The sequence below is a fragment of the Trachemys scripta genome, chromosome 7 (assembly GCF_013100865.1).
Source record: "Trachemys scripta elegans isolate TJP31775 chromosome 7, CAS_Tse_1.0, whole genome shotgun sequence".
Classification (NCBI taxonomy): Eukaryota; Metazoa; Chordata; order Testudines; family Emydidae; genus Trachemys; species Trachemys scripta.
The window spans coordinates 22,878,289-22,897,724 of NC_048304.1; the positions used below are offsets into that span (position 1 = coordinate 22,878,289).

Below are 19,436 nucleotides of genomic sequence, written 5' to 3' on the forward strand. Positions count from 1 at the left end.
GGTTCTCAAACTTTTGTACTGGTGACCCCTTTCACATAGCAAGTCTCTGAGTGTGACCCCCCCCCCTTATAAATTAAAAACACTTTTTAAATATATTTAACACCATTATAAATGCTGGAGGTGAAGCAGGGTTTGGGGTGGAGGTTGACTGCTCGCAACACCCTATGTAATAACCTCGCGACCCCCTGAAGGGTCCTGACCCCCAGTTTGAGAACCCCTGGCCTAAATGATTTTTCTAGACATAACCCTGCCCTTGCTATCCTATTTAGAATGACATACAACTGACGTGCAGTGGAGAGAATTGACTTTCTTAGGTCCTGATCCCACAATTAGTTGTGCATGAGTGAAGAGCTGTCTCTTTACAGAACCCCACTGATTTCATTGGGGGTCTTTGAATAGGCACCATCAGCATGCAATTAACTGTATGATCAGAGCCTTAATCTGTGAGTTTGTTTATATGGAGATCCATAACAGCGTGGTGTCAAAACCTGGATAGATTTGCTTCTTGTGAGAGATGGGCTTTTCCCTCGGTATTGCAAGAGAAGTCATAAAGACTGATCCATGGGTTGTGTGCACATAACAGAGTCTGTTTACCATAGACTGGATCTTTGCAGCATTCTACAACAAATATGTATTTAAGAAATTTAGTTTTATTTCTGCTCTAGCACCTTTGTCTAGGAATGCAAGGCACCAGTGTACAGGAGTTGTAGGGACTAGACTTCAGCCTTCCACTTTCTTTACACTACAATACAAAAAATCAACAACACATTGTTTAGTTATAGTAGGGTTGGAATCAAGTCCAGTGTATTATTTTAAAACTTACTTAATTAGTTTAAAAATGTGTTTTATTGGGGGTGGATTCTGCTGGCTGCCAGGTTAAATTACTATTTAATTCTATTTCTTTTCTGGTTTCTTGTGTTTAGAACCCTGAATGGGATTTCCTTTTTATTCATAGTATACATCCAAAGAAATTACAATAAACAAAATAAATTAATAGAGAAATAGGAAGAGAGAAATTCAGTTTGGTTTTTAAGATCACTAATCTTTTAAAAAAAATCTAAAAAACACAAGATTTTTTGGATACAATAACTTTTTTAAAAGTAGGTCATATATTTGGCTTACTAACCTTGATATTGTCCCGTTAAGAGACATACATGACATAGAGTTGCTTCTGTCTGATATGGGCTAAGCACGTCTTCTACCAGCTCAGCTAGTGGAAATTTTATTGTGGTTTACCAAGTAATGCTGCAGCCTATAGATCATCATGAGGATGTCTTTCTGGTAAGGCATTGAAATACTATCATGATGGGCAAGATATAAGAACTAGACAGATGGGAGTCTTAGCTTAGGTAATGTGTGGGATGCACAAATAAATCAAGTTATTAGATAAAGGTCTCTGCTGACTTGTGGAGTCCACTCTACTATCTGGTCTCTAGTTGACTGGACACTCACACTGTTGGCTTCAGGGTCTCCCTGGCTGATATCTTTGGCTAAGTACTCATTCTACAAGCTCCAAGCAATGGCAGTCATAAATTATTACTTTTTTTTGCCATCTATTCAGGTTTCCCCAAAGTTCTAAAGTAACTTTACTTTGCTAAGGATGGCTTGGACTTGGGTTTTTAAAGTGGGGATCAGATAATTTTTATCTCTAACTGAAGTCCTCATTTTAAGAGCATCTTTAAATAGTTAGTCTCCTGTCAATCTGCTGATTATAGATGAATTCTGTTGCCTCCAAATTTAGTTTCCATTGTTGTACTATTTTTCCTCTCTAATACTTTGTTAGCCTAGTTGCTTTTTCTCATTTCTGGCTGTCATCACAGAGACTTTTTTCACTAGTTATCTTCATTGTCAGTGATTTTTCCTGACTTAGTAAATGTCTGTTGCTTTATTTTATTGTTCTCGTTTGTTCAGTTTCTTATCTTGCAACATAATTCCCATCTTTCGCCACCCCCCGCCCCATGTCTTTAGGTGACAACTAGCTTCTGTTTCATTTTTCTTATTAGAGGGCCATGTCTTTGAGCGGTGTGTCATCACCAGAAGGATACACTCTAATAGTTGATTTACCATTTTCAGGCTAAGTGGGAAATTACTTCAGGAAGCCTTTTTGATATCTTTCTGAATGTGCTTCAACATTTCTTTCAGAAAGTAATGGATGAAACAGTAAATGGAAGGCTGCATACTTGTTCTGGAGGGGAATCTCTTGATTTCCTTGGCTTAATTTTATAATGGATTCTCTCAGTATAGATGTAATAGTCACTGCTGCTTCCATATATGTGTCTTGGTCTTCTGCATGTATCTGGTTCATTCAGATTCGTTTCAAGTCCCATTTGCCTGCATATGTGGTTTTGAAAAACTTCTGATCTCTTTTAGATCACTTCTCTGTGTAGGACAATATCCTCTGAAAAGCTAAAGCAGTTCAGCTACTCCTTATTCCTTTTCCCCACAGAGCCTGTGGAAGATGTTCTCTCAACAAATCATGCAGGTTTTGGCCAGGGTGGATTTGATTTAAATCACTTTGATTTAAATCACTAGTCAGGAAGACTTGATTTAATCATGGATTTCTACATAAAAGTGCATTCTTGTTAGTTGTTATAACCTTAATACATATTCTTCACAACTCAGAGATAGATTTAGGTTTCATTTTTAGAAGGTACACACTATACATTTTTAAAGTGATTTATTTTGAAAACTTTTCAGATTAGTTTTACAGCTCTATCAGAAAATGAATGATTGTTTGGTTATTTCATTTACCAAAGGTAATTGAAGCAGATATTTATGAAGTCATTGAGAGGTGAACTACAATTCAACAGGTTAATCATTAATATTTGGAGGAATTTTTTGCCATGCTGTATTAGGAGGAGAACATCACCAGACAGACATTTAAATGGTTTTATTTAACTAAAACAACAACGTTATGTATTCTGGATTTTTTTCTTCAACAGCAAACATAATATTTTATCAAAACGAGTATATGAATTTTTGACATTCAAGTTTTTAAAAATCAGGTTTGTTTTTGTTAAAATTGTTTTTAACTAAAATAGTTAAATGAAATATTTTAAAAAACCCCACAAAAATTAAATTGACTGTGTCAGCCAGGTCAGCATGAGAAACTTAAAATATTGGCTTCTGCAGCTAACTCAGTCGTCTTCACCTTCATTTTCCTGTTTGTTCATAATCAGGAAAAGAAAAAGAAGCTTTCCTGCTTTTTCAGGTCCCAAATGATTTCTCAATTTGGAATAAATGAGTCCAAAGGAAGAAAATCTTTCTACACCGGCAGAAGAAGCGTCTGCTGTTAAAAGTGAGATTATCTCTTCAACAGTCTCTGAATCCAAGTGCTTAAGTGACTTCCACCAGTTCATTGATGTGTCTTTCTTTAAAACATCATCATCAAACATATATTTCTTGAATGGTTTACTCTTAGCTCTGAAATGTATTATAGTTGGCATTATGGAGGGATGATTGCTGGATGTCCATGTCATAACCAACTCCTCTTCTTCAGCAGTTAAGGTTTGACCCTTGTAGAGAGTATTGAGAATATTTGCAAGAAAATGAGCTGGAGATAGTGCTTGTCCCATTCATTTTTTTAATACTTGTAATTTGACTGTCATTGCATATTTATCTTTTTAAGATCTTGCTCAGTTCCTTCCAAATTTCAACAGCATCAGCAATAAAACAGCTATTTCCCTGCATTTTGTTCAAGGCTACAGAAATAGGGTTCAGGGTACTCAGCATGTTTTCAACATTTCTCTTAAACCCAATGTTGAACTTTGGCTGTGACAGTGCCATCTGTTTAACGATTTTGTTCACAAACTGTCATCAGATTAGGCCAGTTCTTGATATAGTGCTTGTTAAGGTTCCTTCCCCACTCTGAACTCTAGGGTACAGATGTGGGGACCTGCATGAGAACCTTTAAGTTTAACTACCAGCTTAGATTTTGTTTTGCTGCCACCACCCAAATTATTTGAGTTATTTGGGCAACTTTGTTTACTTTCCCCCCAGAATATTTTCCTCCCAAGTACTATAACCCTTCCGTGGATAGCCTTGAGAGACTTTTTTACCAATTTTTTGGTGAACACCGATCCAAACCCTTGGATCTTAAAACAAGGAGAAATTAACCATTCCCCCTCTTCTCCCCCACCAATTTCTGGTGAGTTTAGATTCAACCCCCTTGGATTTTAAAACAAGGAAAAATTAATTAGGTTTTTATAAAGAAGGCTTTTAATTAAAGAAAGAAAGGTAAAAATTATTTTTGTAAAATTAGGATGCAAAATAACTTTACAGGGTAATTAGATTTAAAGAGCCCAGAGAAACCCCCTCTAGCCTTAGGTTTAAAATTACAGCAAACTGAGGTAAACCTTCTAGCAAAAGGAACATTTACAATGTGAGAAAACAAAGATAAACTAACGCGCCTTGTCTGGCTGTTATTTACAAGTTTGAAATATGAGAGACGTGTTCAGAAAGATTTGGAGAGCATGGATTGATATCTGGTCCCTTTTAGTCCCAAGAGCGAACAACCCCAAAACAAAGAGCACAAACAAATGCCTTTTCCCCTTAAGATTTGAAAGTATCTTGTCCCCTTATTGGTCCTTTGGGTCAGGTGTCAGCCAGGTTACCTGAGCTTTTTAACCCTTTACAGGTAAAAGGATTTTGGTGTCTCTGGCCAGAAGGGATTTTATAGTATGGTACGCAGGAGGGTTGTTACCCTTCCCTTTATAGTTATGACAGTGCTCAAAACAGTCCACTACTGGGTTCTATCGCACGTCTTGTGGGAGAGTTAGCTTGGTTCCTCCCAGTTTTTTCACAGCAGCTGCTGCAAAGTGGTTGTTATGGAAGTATTTTTCAGTTTCAACAACAACAGTCTTTATTTCTGGAACACTGAAGTCTTTAGCTAGGAGGTGCATCAAATGAGCACTGCAACCATATGTTGTTACCTTGGGACTCTCTTCTAAATAATTTCTTCTCATCTTGGCTACATTTGCAGCATTGTCTGTGACCAAGCTGCGTACTAGACATTTGATTTTTTTTCAGTTTGTTATAGCTTTTACTGCTGCTACTTGTAAGTATTCTGCTGTGTGTGCATTTCATTCCCTTCTTTTGTTGTCACACAAGCACATACAACAGGATCATTGTGATCATTGCTCCACCCATCAAGACTCAGGTTAACAATTTATCCTCTAGATCTTTTGCACACTGCTCAATTTCTCTTTCATACACTTTATCCAGCAATTTGTTTGTGACATCTGCTCTGTTGGGTGGACTGTATCCTGGTCTTAATCATACGGAAGGGAGAGTTTGTTGCATAAACAAACCGGGCAATTTTTTCATCAGTTACCTCGTAGGTAATCTGGTTCATATCACAAACTTATCTATGGTTGTTCCTGGATGATGGAGATTTTTTTTTTTCTTTTTGCTACAGATGATATACTGTGGCTGTGACATACATGATGTGACTGAAACACTATCATTGGCAGATAACTCTGAAACGGTAGAAAATGGTGGTGATTTTGAAGGTGGATAGTCTTCAGAATCCTGTATGTTGCGGATGGAGTCTCCTAAACAAAATAAGTCCATGCAGTTATTCAATTATCATCATACTGCTAATGTAGTATTACTCATTGCATTCACTGACATTCAGTACTACTTTAAAGGTGAAATAGTAAAAGGAAGATCTGCCTATTTCAGCTATTTATTTTTTTTATCACAACTGCATCTAAAATGATAGTACCATGGAGTAACAACTATATTTTTTGCTCAAACATGAGAATTGAAGAATAGTCCAGAAGGAAGACAGGCAGTCCTTAAGAAAGAAGTATGAAATAAAAGTTTACCAACCTGAAGATCCTGCATGTTCAGACTTGTTCCTTTCATCATCTTCAACGCAGCTTCCTCCTGAGAGGGAACACTTCTCATGATGTTGTTTCATTGGGGCAACCAGGCCTTGCATTTCTTTGTTTCACCATTTGCATTTTGCACTCATGTCTGTCTTACCCACAGGTAGAGGAACTACATTAAAATATTCCAAAACTGGGTCTCTTTTACGGCCTGCTCCTATTATTAGACTTACCTTCTAGTAGGGTTACCATATTTAGTGCCTCCGAAAGGAGGACACTCCACGGGGCCCCTCCCCCGCCCCAACTCCGCCCCCTCCCCAAAGTCTCCGCCCCCTCCCCTGCTTCCCACGAACATTTGAGTCGCGGGAAGCCTGAAGCAGGTAAGGGGGGTGTGGGGGGAGGAAGCGCGGCCCAGGCTGGCCCCCCCGGTGTTTCCAGCCTGGGTCGGCTTGGGCCCTGGGGTGCTGGCCCCCGGCCGAGCACCCCCAGCCGAGCACCGCCGGCCCGGCCCCCGAGCCCCCGGCCCGGCCCCCGAACCCCCCTGGCCCGCCCAGCACTGCTGGTCCCGGGCCCCCGGCCGAGCACCCCCGGCACCGCACCGCCGGTCCCCGGCCCCTGAGCCCCCGGCCCCGCTCCGCCAGCCCGTCCCGGCCCCGCTCCGCCGGCCCAGCCCCCGAGGTCCCGGCCCCCAAGCCCCCGGCCCGGCACCGCATGTCCCGATTTTCCCGGACATGTCCGGCTTTTTGGGATTTCCCCCCGGACGGGGATTTGGAGCCCCAAAAGCCGGACATTTCCGGGAAAATCCGGACGTATGGTAACCCTACTTCTAGTGTGAGAACGGTATGGTAAATCTCAAGTCAATGAAGGCTACACTCAGAAAGACCTCAAGACTTCTGGAATATGCTGCTCAGACAGTTTCACTTTTGTTTCTGCTGCCTGTCCCTCCCTTCTCACATTTATCTCCAGACTTCTTCTCCTTGTCCAGATCTATTCTGCCCCCAGCAATCTTCTATTCATTGAACTATTTGAAATTTTGCACTTTTAGAGAGAGGTAAGGGATGAGACTGTACACAAATTTGCAGAGGGACAATAGGGTTGAGGTCTTTTATTTCTCACCTCTATATATTATTTATTTAAAAACATTTTTGCTGTTAACAAGCATGTTATCTCTGAAGACACAAATCCACGGTTTGAGAACTGCAAAACTAAGCATCTCTGATGGTATCTTCTAGACTGAGCACTGAGTCTGATTGGGTAGATAGAAAGATTAACCTAAATAATCTATACAGAAGCCCCTGGAACCTCATAAAATTGGGTCTCTAATCCATGAACTATTGGAATTCATTTACAAAACTTTTCTTAAACATTACATGAATATATTGTCTCATACTATAGAATTAGAATTTATAATCCCTATTCCATGATGAGATATCTTTGAGCTATAATGTATCTTAATTAAAACTATCTTTAGATAGGGTTTTTCCTCAAAAAGCATTTTATCAAAAAAATCTGATTTAAATAAAAAAATCCGATTTTTTTTTTTTAAATCATTGATTTTTATCCACCCTGGTTTTGGGTGAGATATCATCACCTTGTTTATTCCTGTAATTGTTTCTGATGTCCTTACTGCTATGGCAGTGATGATGTTTTCAATACCTGAATTAAAAGCTTTCTTCAAGTGAGATTATATACAGAGTAGTACATTTATATAGGTTCATCCTTACTTGTTATTTCCCTATTCCTGAAGTCCTGAGATATAGTAGAAAATAACATATAAATGTTTCAGTTCTTTTTGTTGACTGAAATTCAACATTGTGGTGAGTTGGTTGGTTGGTGTTTTGAAGACCATTTAACCTGTAAACATGAGGCTGTTAGTTTCTCACATCTCCTTTATTATCTGTAAGATATTTTTAAAACAATACTGAAATTCAGTGAGATTGCCTCTTTCCAGTATATGCTGTTAGTAATTTTGCCATTTTTGCTCCAAGTGAGCTTCCGATTTTCATGAGGCGAAGTCTGGCTATTATATTCACCTCCTGTGCATCTTAGCTGACTTTTCCAGATTACTTTACTCCAGTAGCTCTACAGCTATGATCCATGGATTGCAAGTGGTCTAAGTAGCCCTTCTACAGAATGAAACCAAATTTGAGAATTAAGAGGAGGAGGACTAGGGAATAGAGAAGAGAGGTGTGTCAGTGAGAAGATCTGTCCCTTTTGAAGTCATCCGAAGGGTGGGGAAAATTGGAAAATTACTGTTATTATTTATTTATTTTATTATTTCATTAGTTATAATATGATTGTGACCAATGGGCCCATCAGCCTTAGAAACCACATTGTGTTAAGGACTGTACAAAGACGTATGAAGACATGGTCAATGCCTTGAGGGGTCTGCAGGCTAAGTATGTTGGAGCGGTCTTCATCTTCCCCTTTGTTCCATGATTGCAATGAAGATGTTGATGCTTGCCATTCTATCTAGTTCTCTGCCAAAATGTGTGAACTGTCCTTTGTTCACAGGATACCTTCTGTTATACATTATTACTATTATTATATAACATTATTTCTTTATTTTATTAATTGAGCCCAGTCAGCATGCTAAGCACTGTATAGAACATAGAGAAGGCAAGGTCTCTGCTCTAGAGAGCTGATAGTATAATGAGACTAACAGATCTTTACCATGTGTGTATAATTGTTTTTATCAGGAAGACTTGGATCAATGTGTCATTTCTTGGATGCCCTATATGAGCTGTCTCCTTGGGTTATTCACTTATCCCTCATCTCTCCTCTCCTCTCTCTCTGTGTTTGTCTTCTCTTTACCTTTAAGTTATTCCTAGTAGACATTCTGCACCTGCTCCCCTTATCTGAACTGCTCTTGTCAATCATTTCATCATTATTATTGTTTGTTATTTGTATTGTTGTAGTGTCTAGGCATCCCAATCGGGGCTGTATTGTGCTAAGTGCTGCTCATGTATGCAATGCAAAGACAGTCCCTGTCCTAAAGAGTTTTATTGTGGCCACCTCCAGGATAAAGCTAGATATCAAGAAGTTAAAGTGCTGTTTATACTTACAGCATTCTCTAAACAGAAAAAAAATTGTGTGCATTAAAATCTTATATAAAAATATTGTATACAGGTGTGGACTTTGGACTCCTGGTTAGTTGTCTTTTGACCTTCTGTGATGCAAAGGTTGTGCAACAGGGACCTAATAAATTTCATCATTTAGATTTTTCCCAATAGTCAACCTAATCAATTCTTCTTGTACCTTGGTGTTTACACCCTTCAGCTGTCATCTGGCCAACATTTACATATTTATTTTTCTTACTCCTTCCATGAAAATTGTTGGTTTATATTTGATGCAATTATTTTTATTTAATAATTTAATATTTTGACTTTGGTGCTCCTTTTGGTTTCTTAAATAAACCTCAGCAGAAACCCTAGTGATCCTTACATTTTAAGGGCTTCATATATTAAAAAAATTGTCTGGAAGTGCTAATAGATGCATAAATATCACAATTAGTGGCATATGTAATGTTTGCTTATAATAAAGTTAATGAAAGAAACTGCAATAAAATGCCATTAAGGCTGCAACATAAATTAGCATTTGTATAGACACTGCACATGAAGGCTGCAGTGCAATCTTTGTCTTTTGTCAGTGGGTTTAGATATTGTAGAACATATGGTGTCAGATTAGCCACCGTTCTCAAAGGCAAGATTCTGATCTCAGTTACCCTGGTTTAAATCTGGACTAACTGAGATCAAAATTTGGCCTAGAGTGTCTCTAGAGACCCATATTTCCCTTTCCTAGTAATTAGTTGGAAGAGGGTGAGCTAAAGCATACAGTGCATCCACCATTACGTTAATGGTTACATGTCTTAAATATAATGATAGCTAATAATGTTCAAATCAGCCAAGAAGTTAAGGTTAATGGTTCATTCACATTCATTTGAACAGGTATCAGCAATGTAGGAAGAGTATGTGTGCAATAAAGCTTAGTACAAAACATTCTTTCATTACAGTTGTAAAAACAAACCAACTTCCCCCTGCTGTGTGCTTAGAACTAGTGTTTTTAATTGTTCAAATATTAACTAATTTAAAATATTTTTACCTCACTGAAAGTACTGAGACTTGTTCACATCAGAACTATCTATCTGCATACTTTTTCTTCTTATTAAATTTAAGCCATTTTGGTATGGAGTTTAGTGCCTCCAAGCCTCTTCCCGTTCCCTCAAAAATGCGGTTTAATGCTATTTTATAGTGTAATTAAAAACTGCTTAAAGGAGTAAAACAATTTCTGCAATAACAAAAACAGAAAATGCATTTGGAGGGATAACACATATGCTAAGCTTGCCTCATGCAATTTTTTAAATGATTGAGATACTGCATGAGAAAATGCTGTGCTAACTACAATGCTATGATGATGATCCTGCTGTAGCTTAAAAGGAGTCTTCGTGCAGCATTACAAGATGAAAAGCTTTGATAGGTTGAAAGTAGTCATTTATAACTGTTAATTTTTGCTGCTGCAATTCCCACCCACTCACTCACCCATGAAATCCACTCTCAGAATGATTTCCTATCCTGAGTTCATGGGAATTATAAACAAGGCTGTCTGTTTCCATGTGATGGCCTATGGTGAAGATTAAGCAAAAAAAGTGGGAGTGGGAGGAGGAGAGAGAAAAGGAACAATTATGTCAATTTCTTATTCTTAATAAAAGTTTCAGGAAAATATTAGAAGCACTAGAAACTGGAATCCTGAGTACTGTAAATAATGATGCTAGATTTGTCACGTTAGTTTTTTAGCATTTTGTTATTCTTGAAAGACGTTTTGTAGATCACTGCAACTCTCTACTAGTTCAGCTGTAGACCTTTACCTTGTTAGATTGAGCTTTGCTATATTAAGGTCCATTGCACATGGCTTTCTAGTGCTTCATTTACAACATGCTCCTCTGAAACAGCTTCTGAGTATGTGAGTGGTATTGATGCGCTTCTTTGTCTGTTTGCTGATCAGTTATGTGTATCGATATCCTAGCAGGAAAGAGATAGAAGGGTCCTGAATGTGTGCGTAGTGTGGTCCAGAGCTGTCCAGCCATCAGAACCCTATCTGAAAACCAGTTTAGTCAACAATGGGAATCTTCACTTAATAATATTTAGAACTTGTGATAATACTACTAATAAAAATTGGAGGAAAAATGAGGCCATGAGAACTCTAGATAAATTTAGACTCCAAGTGAATTACATTCCTCTCAGTGAAGAAGTGGGGATGTGGGAAATCTGCCTGTATTTGTTCAGCTGTTGCAGAGATCTGAAGTGCACGTACTGTACATACTTTAATTCAAGGCAGAATGACAATATACTGTGGGGTTTAATCAATTCCCTCAACGTCAGAAAAGTATATAAATCACGTGACTTTAAAAACTTATTTTAATGTATTTAGAATTGATTAAAATGACTATTTGGCAGTTTGAATGTTAGTATTTTTGGAAAAGCACTTCCTTCTACCGGTATGCCAAGTTTTGGACACCGGCAGAAGAGGATGAAGCTTAGCTCTCACTAATTAAAGGGCAGAATGTTTCCTAAATCTCCCCCTTGTTCTGAAGTATCCTGTTAATGCAGCTATTCCTGCACACCAGTCAAAAACTATTATCCAGTCTTACCATAGAGCACCGAAAACTATGTAGCCATAATCTTTGTCAAATTATGTCACTCATTCAGCTTCCCCTCCTCTGCTTTTTTGCTTCTTAACATCCAAACACAAAACTATTATTGTCAGCATGTGGAAGAGGGAACGAACAAGTTTACTGTTCCAGCAGGGGTTATTTCTTCATCACCTTTTCATTCTTTTATGTTCTTACAGTGAATCCTGCACACCCCTCTTTTGGCTGATGTTTCCCAGAATGTTGTTCCATAAAGTTCCAAAGAAGATCTTGAAATGGGAAAATTAACCTATTTGAAGGATCCCAGTTTATCCTTGCCACAGTTGTAATAGTTTTTGGCCATCACTGGTTTATTTGCTGGTGTTCTCCCTTCACACTTGCATTGAACCTCTTTTACTCATTTTATAGACTAAGACCAAAATTTTCAAACCTGGGTACCTAAAGTTAGGCTTCTAAATCCTTACTTAAATACCTATGTAAAAGTGGTTTGATTTTTCAAAGGTGCTGAGCACACATGCAGCTCCCTTGATATCACTGTTTAAATGTCCCAAGCTAGTATTTTTATTTCAAACCTTTAAAAATGTCATGAGGGGAAGGTGGCAGATATTTTTTTCTGCACTTTTAAATGAGTACTCTCAAGTATTTCTGAACTTTCCATTTGTTTGCACACACTTAGGAGCGTGAAACATTTCTTTCCATAGTGGTTTTGTTCTGTGATGTTTACACTTAATTTTACTACTTTGTTTTTACTGTGATTCTTATGGAGCCTAGCCATTGTGACTTCATTTTCTTCTTTATGCAACAGCACCCTTAAAAATGTTGATATAGCTCTGCAAAGAGAGTTTAAGCTCTTTGGTTTTGTCTTCAAACAAACAATGAAATATAGATTACAATCAAAAGAGGATACTGAGAAATAATCATGTTCGTAATTATGGAAAGATCTAATGAAGACTCAGCATTATACTCCTGCAGTAAAATGTGTTTACCTTTGCAGCAGCATGAAATGTCTAACCCTGTTGCCCTCACTGTGGTGTGTGACCCAACGTAAACAGTGTATATATGATCTCATTGTAGCATATTAATCTCGGTTTACAGTGTGTTACTGAATTAGTTGAGATGTATGTCTTATGTTTGTGCTAGAGCAAAGATCAGTTCTATAACAAATATATTGCCCAAGTCCTTAATGTGAGATTGTCACTATGGTGTAAAAGGTAAACTTTTTAGTCTAACAACCTTGGATTTCTTTGTGTAATTATTCTGGATCTTGCAATTCCTTGAGTTTTCAAATGGCATTGAACAAAAACATGCTTTCCGTTTTCACCTTGGCTTCATGTTTTATTTGTGTGAGTGTATGTATCGCTACATTATGGACAGTGTTTACAGAAACACACTTTAGAAAGAGGGTCTCTAACTCTTTCATACAGGTATGATACTGACGTTGACTTCTCTTCCAGGTGCCCAGATTATTGATTTGATGATGCTCGTCATAGATGTGACAAAAGGGATGCAGACTCAGTCAGCAGAGTGCTTGGTGATTGGGCAAATCGCCTGCCAGAAGATGGTAGTAGTTCTGAATAAAATAGACCTTCTTCCAGAGGGGAAGAGACAAGCTGCCATTGAGAAGATGACGAAGAAAATGCAGAAGACTCTGGAAAATACAAAGTAAGTTACCAAAGATGTTCTTCTAATGTAAGAAAACTTTTTTATTGTACATCCACATACTTCTCAAAGATGCTTTCGCATACACCTTGGTTAGATCAGACACAGGCATAAAGAGATCTCATGTATGGATGCATAGAAAAGGATAGAGGTGTATGTCGTCTCCCTCCTCCCCCCCCCCCAAGAAATTAAAACCCTATCTTAAATTTTGCATCTGACCCCTGAGCAAGATTTTTAAAAGTGCCTTTTCATTGCTCTGATTTTTGGTGCCCAGTTTGAGACAACTCCAGAGGGTGGTTGCTCAAGTGCCTGGCATTGATCATAGCTAGTTGACATATTTTTAAATATAACTGTTTCTATCTACACTAGGTGCTAAGTGATGTTTTAAAATGTGCCATTTAACATGTGTTAGTTGACACCCCTCAGTTTTTCAGTGTAGACAAGAACTTTGTGAGTTCTGTGCTATTCTTTTGGGTTAATTTGCTGCACTTCCCCGGCTGTGTGCTCCAGCTGCTCACTGTGGTCATTAAAGATCTCATGGTGGCTGCTTTGTTCCTAAGGCCATGTCAACAATAAGGGGACAATAGCAGCATAGCTAATGTGCTGTAGCTATACTGGCCTAACCCCATAGTGTCTACACTGCCACTTTCAGTGCTAAAACTTCAGTTGTTTAAGGGTGTGAAAAACACCTCCCTGAGTGGCAAAAGTTTTAGCGCTGAAAAGGGCCTGTATAGGCAGCGCTTTATCTCTGGGAGCCATGCCACCGGTGATAAAGCTACCACCCCTCATTTGGGCGATAAAGCATGACTATGCTGCTGCGGCCGCGCTGTAACGTGGGCAGTGTAGACGTACCCTCAGACTACAATGACAAAAGGGATTTTTCTGTTGCTGTAGGAACACAACCTTTGAGCAGACATGCCAAACCCAGAAAAAAAACACAGAAATTGGGCTTGTTTTTGGCTTAATTGTCTTGCTAGTTGCTTGTTGGCTAGTTTTTGCCTTGTAACTTGTTGCATTTTTTTTTTTTTTTTTTTTAATTGGCTCTTGGCAAGCAGGGGCAAGGTGGGAGAGAGCCAGGGGTGCACAGCGGGCCCACCTACAGTCCCAGACTGCACATAGAGTCTGCACAGCGGATCTAGTCACATAGAGTGTTGGGGTTCTTAGGGATTGGCTTATTTCGGCCTTGTTTTGAAATGGGATTATCTTGATTTTTGGCTTATTGTGAAAGTTGGGGTGCCTATTTACTGCGTGACAGTTGGCAGCGGTGCCTTTGAGTGATGGTAGCTATGTTGATGGACGCATTCATCTGTTGACCTAGTTGCATCTACAATGGGGTCAGGTTGGCATAACTACGTTGCTCAGATGTGTGGATTTTTCACACCCCTGAGCACCATAAGCTACCTTGCCCTAAATTTTAATTGTAGCGTCGTCTTCAGTGTAATGCTGTGAGAAACAAACCAGAATTAAGGTAGTTAATCAATTTAAAGGCTCTCTTTGAATTCAGCTCAGATAAAACAACAGAGGTAAAATCTCCTGGTTTTAAAAAAAAAAAAAAAAAGATCTGCCCTTTGGTTTATGGGGTTGTAACACTTTCTGCACTCCGGGAATCTTGTCAGCTGCAGAGAGAGGAAGGAGAAGTTAGGGTCTTTCCTGACTTGAAGGTGAGAAGTGTGATTGGTCTTAATGGGAAAAGAACAGTGTGATGGATGGCTTAAATGAGAATATGGAAGATGTGTTTGAGATTGGGATTATCAGTTTGGTACAATAAAAATAATACTTTTGAATTAAGTAACAATTGTTGAGTGTTTTGTAGCCTCTCAACTCCCTAGGGGCAAGGCTGCAAGGTACTATCTCCTTTTTATAGATAAGGAAATTGAAGCACAGATGGCTGAAGTGTTTTGTCCAAGGTCATGCTGTGGAAAGAATTCTGACTCATACTTGCCTAGCTGCTAAATCACATTTGTTCCCAATGGCAGGCATAAGAGCAGAATAGATTGAGCATTTGAAAGTGAGGATTTTAACAGTGCTAGAGGAGCCAGCAGAGCTTGGTTGTGTAAGTCACCTCATATTTAACTTATTTTTGATAGTAGGATAGTGTCCCCGTTCAGCTGAGCAATCTGAAAATCTTACTTTTTATCAACTTCTCTGTTCTTTAGTCTGTTTCCTTTTGATCAGTACAGCATAGAGGTCACTAGAGTGAAGTTTCCTCTTGTGTATATAGTACAGAGACAAAATTCTGCAACTTGTCACTCTCTTTCATAGAGAGCAAACGAATATAAAGCAACTTGTTTTCCCCTGTCATGTAGATTGAGAAACTCTCCATTTTTATTACTTTCTATGGGTGCAGATACCTGTAACTTGGTCTGAGATTGCTTAAACTTTTTTAATCTCCATCTCTGATCACACCAAGTATATATGAGTTTTCTTAGCTGTGCCTTTTTGTTAATAAAATTCGTTGATCAGATAAAATGATCACACTTACATGACTGTTGCATAAGAATTCAGATTTGTTATTCACAGCCGAAGTGGCCATCAGACTGCAAAAATGAACAACTTAAACCTAAAGGTTTAATTTTATCTCATAGTTTTTCTATAATTTTATTTACTTGCTAGAAAGGTTGACCCACTGCACATCTCTTATCTTGAAACAGAAATGAAAATAATATTTCAATTTTTACATATTTCTTATCTGAGAAACAGTTCTATTTGGTTCAAATAAGTTAAATTTTGAGAAAGTAATGATTTATAATAGTTTATCTTTGCAAACTAATCAGATGCTAGCAAAATGACAAAATGAAGATTCATTTTATTTTGTCTGAATGGATATCATTACTCCTGCATGGCACTCTGGTCATAGGTTAAAGTTTGAGAACATCCTGCAAATAAAGAGGAAAAACTACTTTTCTAGTGACCTATTGTATGAGGGTCAACACCTAATTGTCTGTGGAGTTTGGTTGTGGTCAAACCTATATTCAGAAAGCTAAAATTATAAATATATTGGAAGGAAACTAGAGTGTCTTCTCACAGAACTTCCCTGCACTGAATACACATATACCTTCTTAACACAATCCTTTCTTGAGAGCTGGGGAACACAAATAGGCCTTGCAGAGCATACTCTGAAAGTTGGCTGATTTGATCAAACTAAGGGGGAACTGAGTTCTAGAGTGAAACCTTTTGCCTGCAAATGGTCTCTCTCCACCCCTTTGCTATTTAAGAAAAGGTCCTCTCAGCTGATCTCAACTGCTCCCTGGTTTCCCCATGGAGATAGATGGTCTTTCATAACGTTTTAGTTGAAGTCATTTGAACTACAGATCCCAGGGATGCTCATATATCAGATGTCTGTTGTCTTCCCCACCCATGCACAAAAAGATTCAGCATTCGGACATCAGATCTGTTGGTGAATTTTTAAAAGGATTGCTGACCTGGGCTTGTCCTAAAGTGCCAACCCCACTGTGCAGCAGACATACTTAATTTCCTGACAGCCTCTTTCCCATCATCAACTCTGTGCTATCAAAAACAGGCAATTTAAGCTGGTTTTGCATTTCCAAATGACTCCTATTTATGGGACACCGCTGAGACCATTTGGCAGCCTGCTTTTCCTTATGTACTCATCTATAGTTCCTGGGGGAAACCTCAGTTACTAAAATACTGGTTCTGTCCATGCTATGGGTGAAGCCCTGTATCAACAACCAAATATCAAGTGTGGTTGCTAGTATGGTTGCAACTGTAGAGGTGACAGTGCTATAGACCCTGACAACAACATATTACAGCTGCTGCCACATGATTTCAGTGCAATGGAGAAAGAGAACAGGGATGGTAAGAATAGCTCTGTCATCCTTCTGCGGGTTTGGTGCTTTCAGAATTTGGCCTCATTTACAGTTGACCGTTCTGCAGATTGGCACTTAAAATCAATCAAAGCAAAAATATTTCACACCAGAAAATCAGAATTAGTGTAGTTTTTTTGCCTGGGTTCCTTGTCCACACTAGCCTTTCTCTTTGTTTGGTGGAGACTAAGACAATAAGTTATTTGTGGTGGAGAAAAGTAGTTCTTATAGGGTCCCCTTATATTTGAATGTATTTCTAAAAGCAAAAACAACAAGGAGTCTGGTGGCACCTTAAAGACTAACAGATGCATCCGAAGAAGTGAGGTTTTTACCCACGAAAGCTTATGCCCAAATAAATCTGTTAGTCTTTAAGGTGCCACCAGACTCCTTGTTGTTTTTGTAGGTACAGACTAACACGGCTACCCCCTGATACTTTCTAAAAGCAGCATGCGACGCCTCTAGCTTATGTTACATGGGGTTCGTGTGGAAGGAATGAGACACCTGGTTCAGCATTAATTTGTTTATTGCCCAAAAGTGTTTGGATAAAAATAATTGAATTTCCAGAAGCTTTATGGTTAATGGCTGGAATTCTCAGTGCACATTTTTATCATCCTTTGTCCCTGGGAGCCTCAGGCTTATGGCACATAAACAGAGAAAATACCTTGTATACTGGATTAGTGTTTGATAACTTCTGCAGAGGGAGCACATTTAGTGATCCTTCTCTCTTTATCAGTGAGCTGTCATCCCCTCCCCCCCCTAGTTTTTGCCTTTTGAGATGAAAATCTAAAAGTTTAAGTTGGGAGAGGAGGAGAGCAAAAGGAATCCCATACACTCTGATTTTGTGACCTGTCTCTGTTGTACAGTAATTGAGTATTTATGAGAACTGAACACTTACAGTATTTGAAGGTTTTTTCCTGCTCTTCTGCTTTTATCATCTTATTTTACTGGCCATTATGACTCTGTGGGGGTTGTTTTGGCTTTTTAAAAAGACTCTAGCCTATTTAAGGTCCTGGTCCTTACAAAGGCAGGTTTTCATTTTGTTTCCTTTCAGAAGTTTTTAAAAAAAATTCATTGTCAAAATGAGTTATTGGATGAGATAAACCAATAGTTTGCATCTCACAAAAGGTATAATATTACAGATTCTTTCAGCTGCTAAAAAAACTACTATATATTACAGGGCTGAAGAATAAAATTGGTTACAAAAGGAAGTCTTAAACTCCAGGATTGAGTTGAATGACATAGTGGTATTCTCTTAAGCTTTTCTCACTGGAGATGGCAAAACAAGGTGCCTGTTAAACAACCACTCACCTCTTCTTTCTGGTATGCTTTGATCATCCGTTAAATTGTTAACACTGTTGACATTTACATTATAATCATTAGGCTTCAGAGTTCACATCCCTTGATATGAGTAGAGGCAAATCTCAACACTATGGTTTCAGGGTGTCTGTAGACTCAGTCAGACATCACAGCACTGTTTTATATCTGATTCACATTTTGAAGGTTGTCCTTGCAGTTATGACAGCTAGAGGATTTTTTTTTTTTTTTTTAAACAAAAGTTTACAATCTGGAGCACAAGATGGGAACCCGCCGGGAAAAAAGGATCCAGCTTACTGAGCCTTCTACAAGCTGGCCCAGTTGGACCCCTGCTTAAACTATAGCCTTCTGAGGCAAGCTGTAATCTTATTACACCTCTACCTCGATAGAACGCTGTCCTCGGGAGCCAAAAAAATCTTACCGCGTTCTATTGAACTTGCTTTGATCCACCGGAGTGCGCAGCCCCCCACCCCTGGAGCGCTGCTTTACCGTGTTATATCCGAATTCGTGTTATATCGGGGCAGAGGTGTATTTATTCCCCAGGGAAGTCAGACCAGAAACTACAACAAAGGAAAATTAACAGTGTTAAAGGTTCAGTAGTAAATTCAGAGGCACAAATAGTACATTCTCAGAAGAAGTCAATAATTCATTATTGCAGAACTAGATAAATCAGTATCCAAGGCAATTTCCTCACGTGGATTGTCAGATTATTACCATGTTCTATTTGTATGTGCAGGGGACTTGTGGTCTTATGTTGGGACGCTCTTTTTCTCTTTTAGGTTCCAAGGGTGTCCTATTGCTGCTGTTGCAGCTAAGCCAGGTGGACCAGAAGCCCCAGAGACTGTGACTCCACTAGGTGTTTCTGAACTAATTGAGGTACATGTACTGAAAAAGGAAAACACTGTAAATTATGGCCCAGTTTCTTAAGTTCTTTGGTGTTTCTGTAATAATATTTAATTCTAATGAATTTATGTGATATTCATGTGGGGAGTTCTAAGCACTTCTTTAGGAATCCATTCTAATTGAACAGACAAGTCAAGGCTGCTTGACCCAAAAGGTGAATTGTTGTATCAGATTTTTTCAGTGAAGAATTGCCGTAAAGAACTAACATGCTCAGTCCCAGTGGCAGTAACCAGCCACATACTAAGACACTAGTACGTG

General features: G+C 38.7%; 1 protein-coding gene across 2 annotated transcripts in view; it reads left to right on the forward strand.

Annotated features, from left to right (window-relative positions):
• EEFSEC (eukaryotic elongation factor, selenocysteine-tRNA specific) overlaps window positions 1-19,436 on the forward strand; it is a 170,393-nt gene that overhangs the window by 36,659 nt on the left and 114,298 nt on the right. For both annotated transcript variants that reach the window (XM_034776811.1, XM_034776809.1), the window contains exons 2-3: window positions 12,933-13,140; window positions 19,055-19,151. In XM_034776811.1, the coding sequence (XP_034632702.1) occupies window positions 12,933-13,140; window positions 19,055-19,151 (305 nt within the window). The remainder of the gene's footprint in view (window positions 1-12,932; window positions 13,141-19,054; window positions 19,152-19,436) is intronic.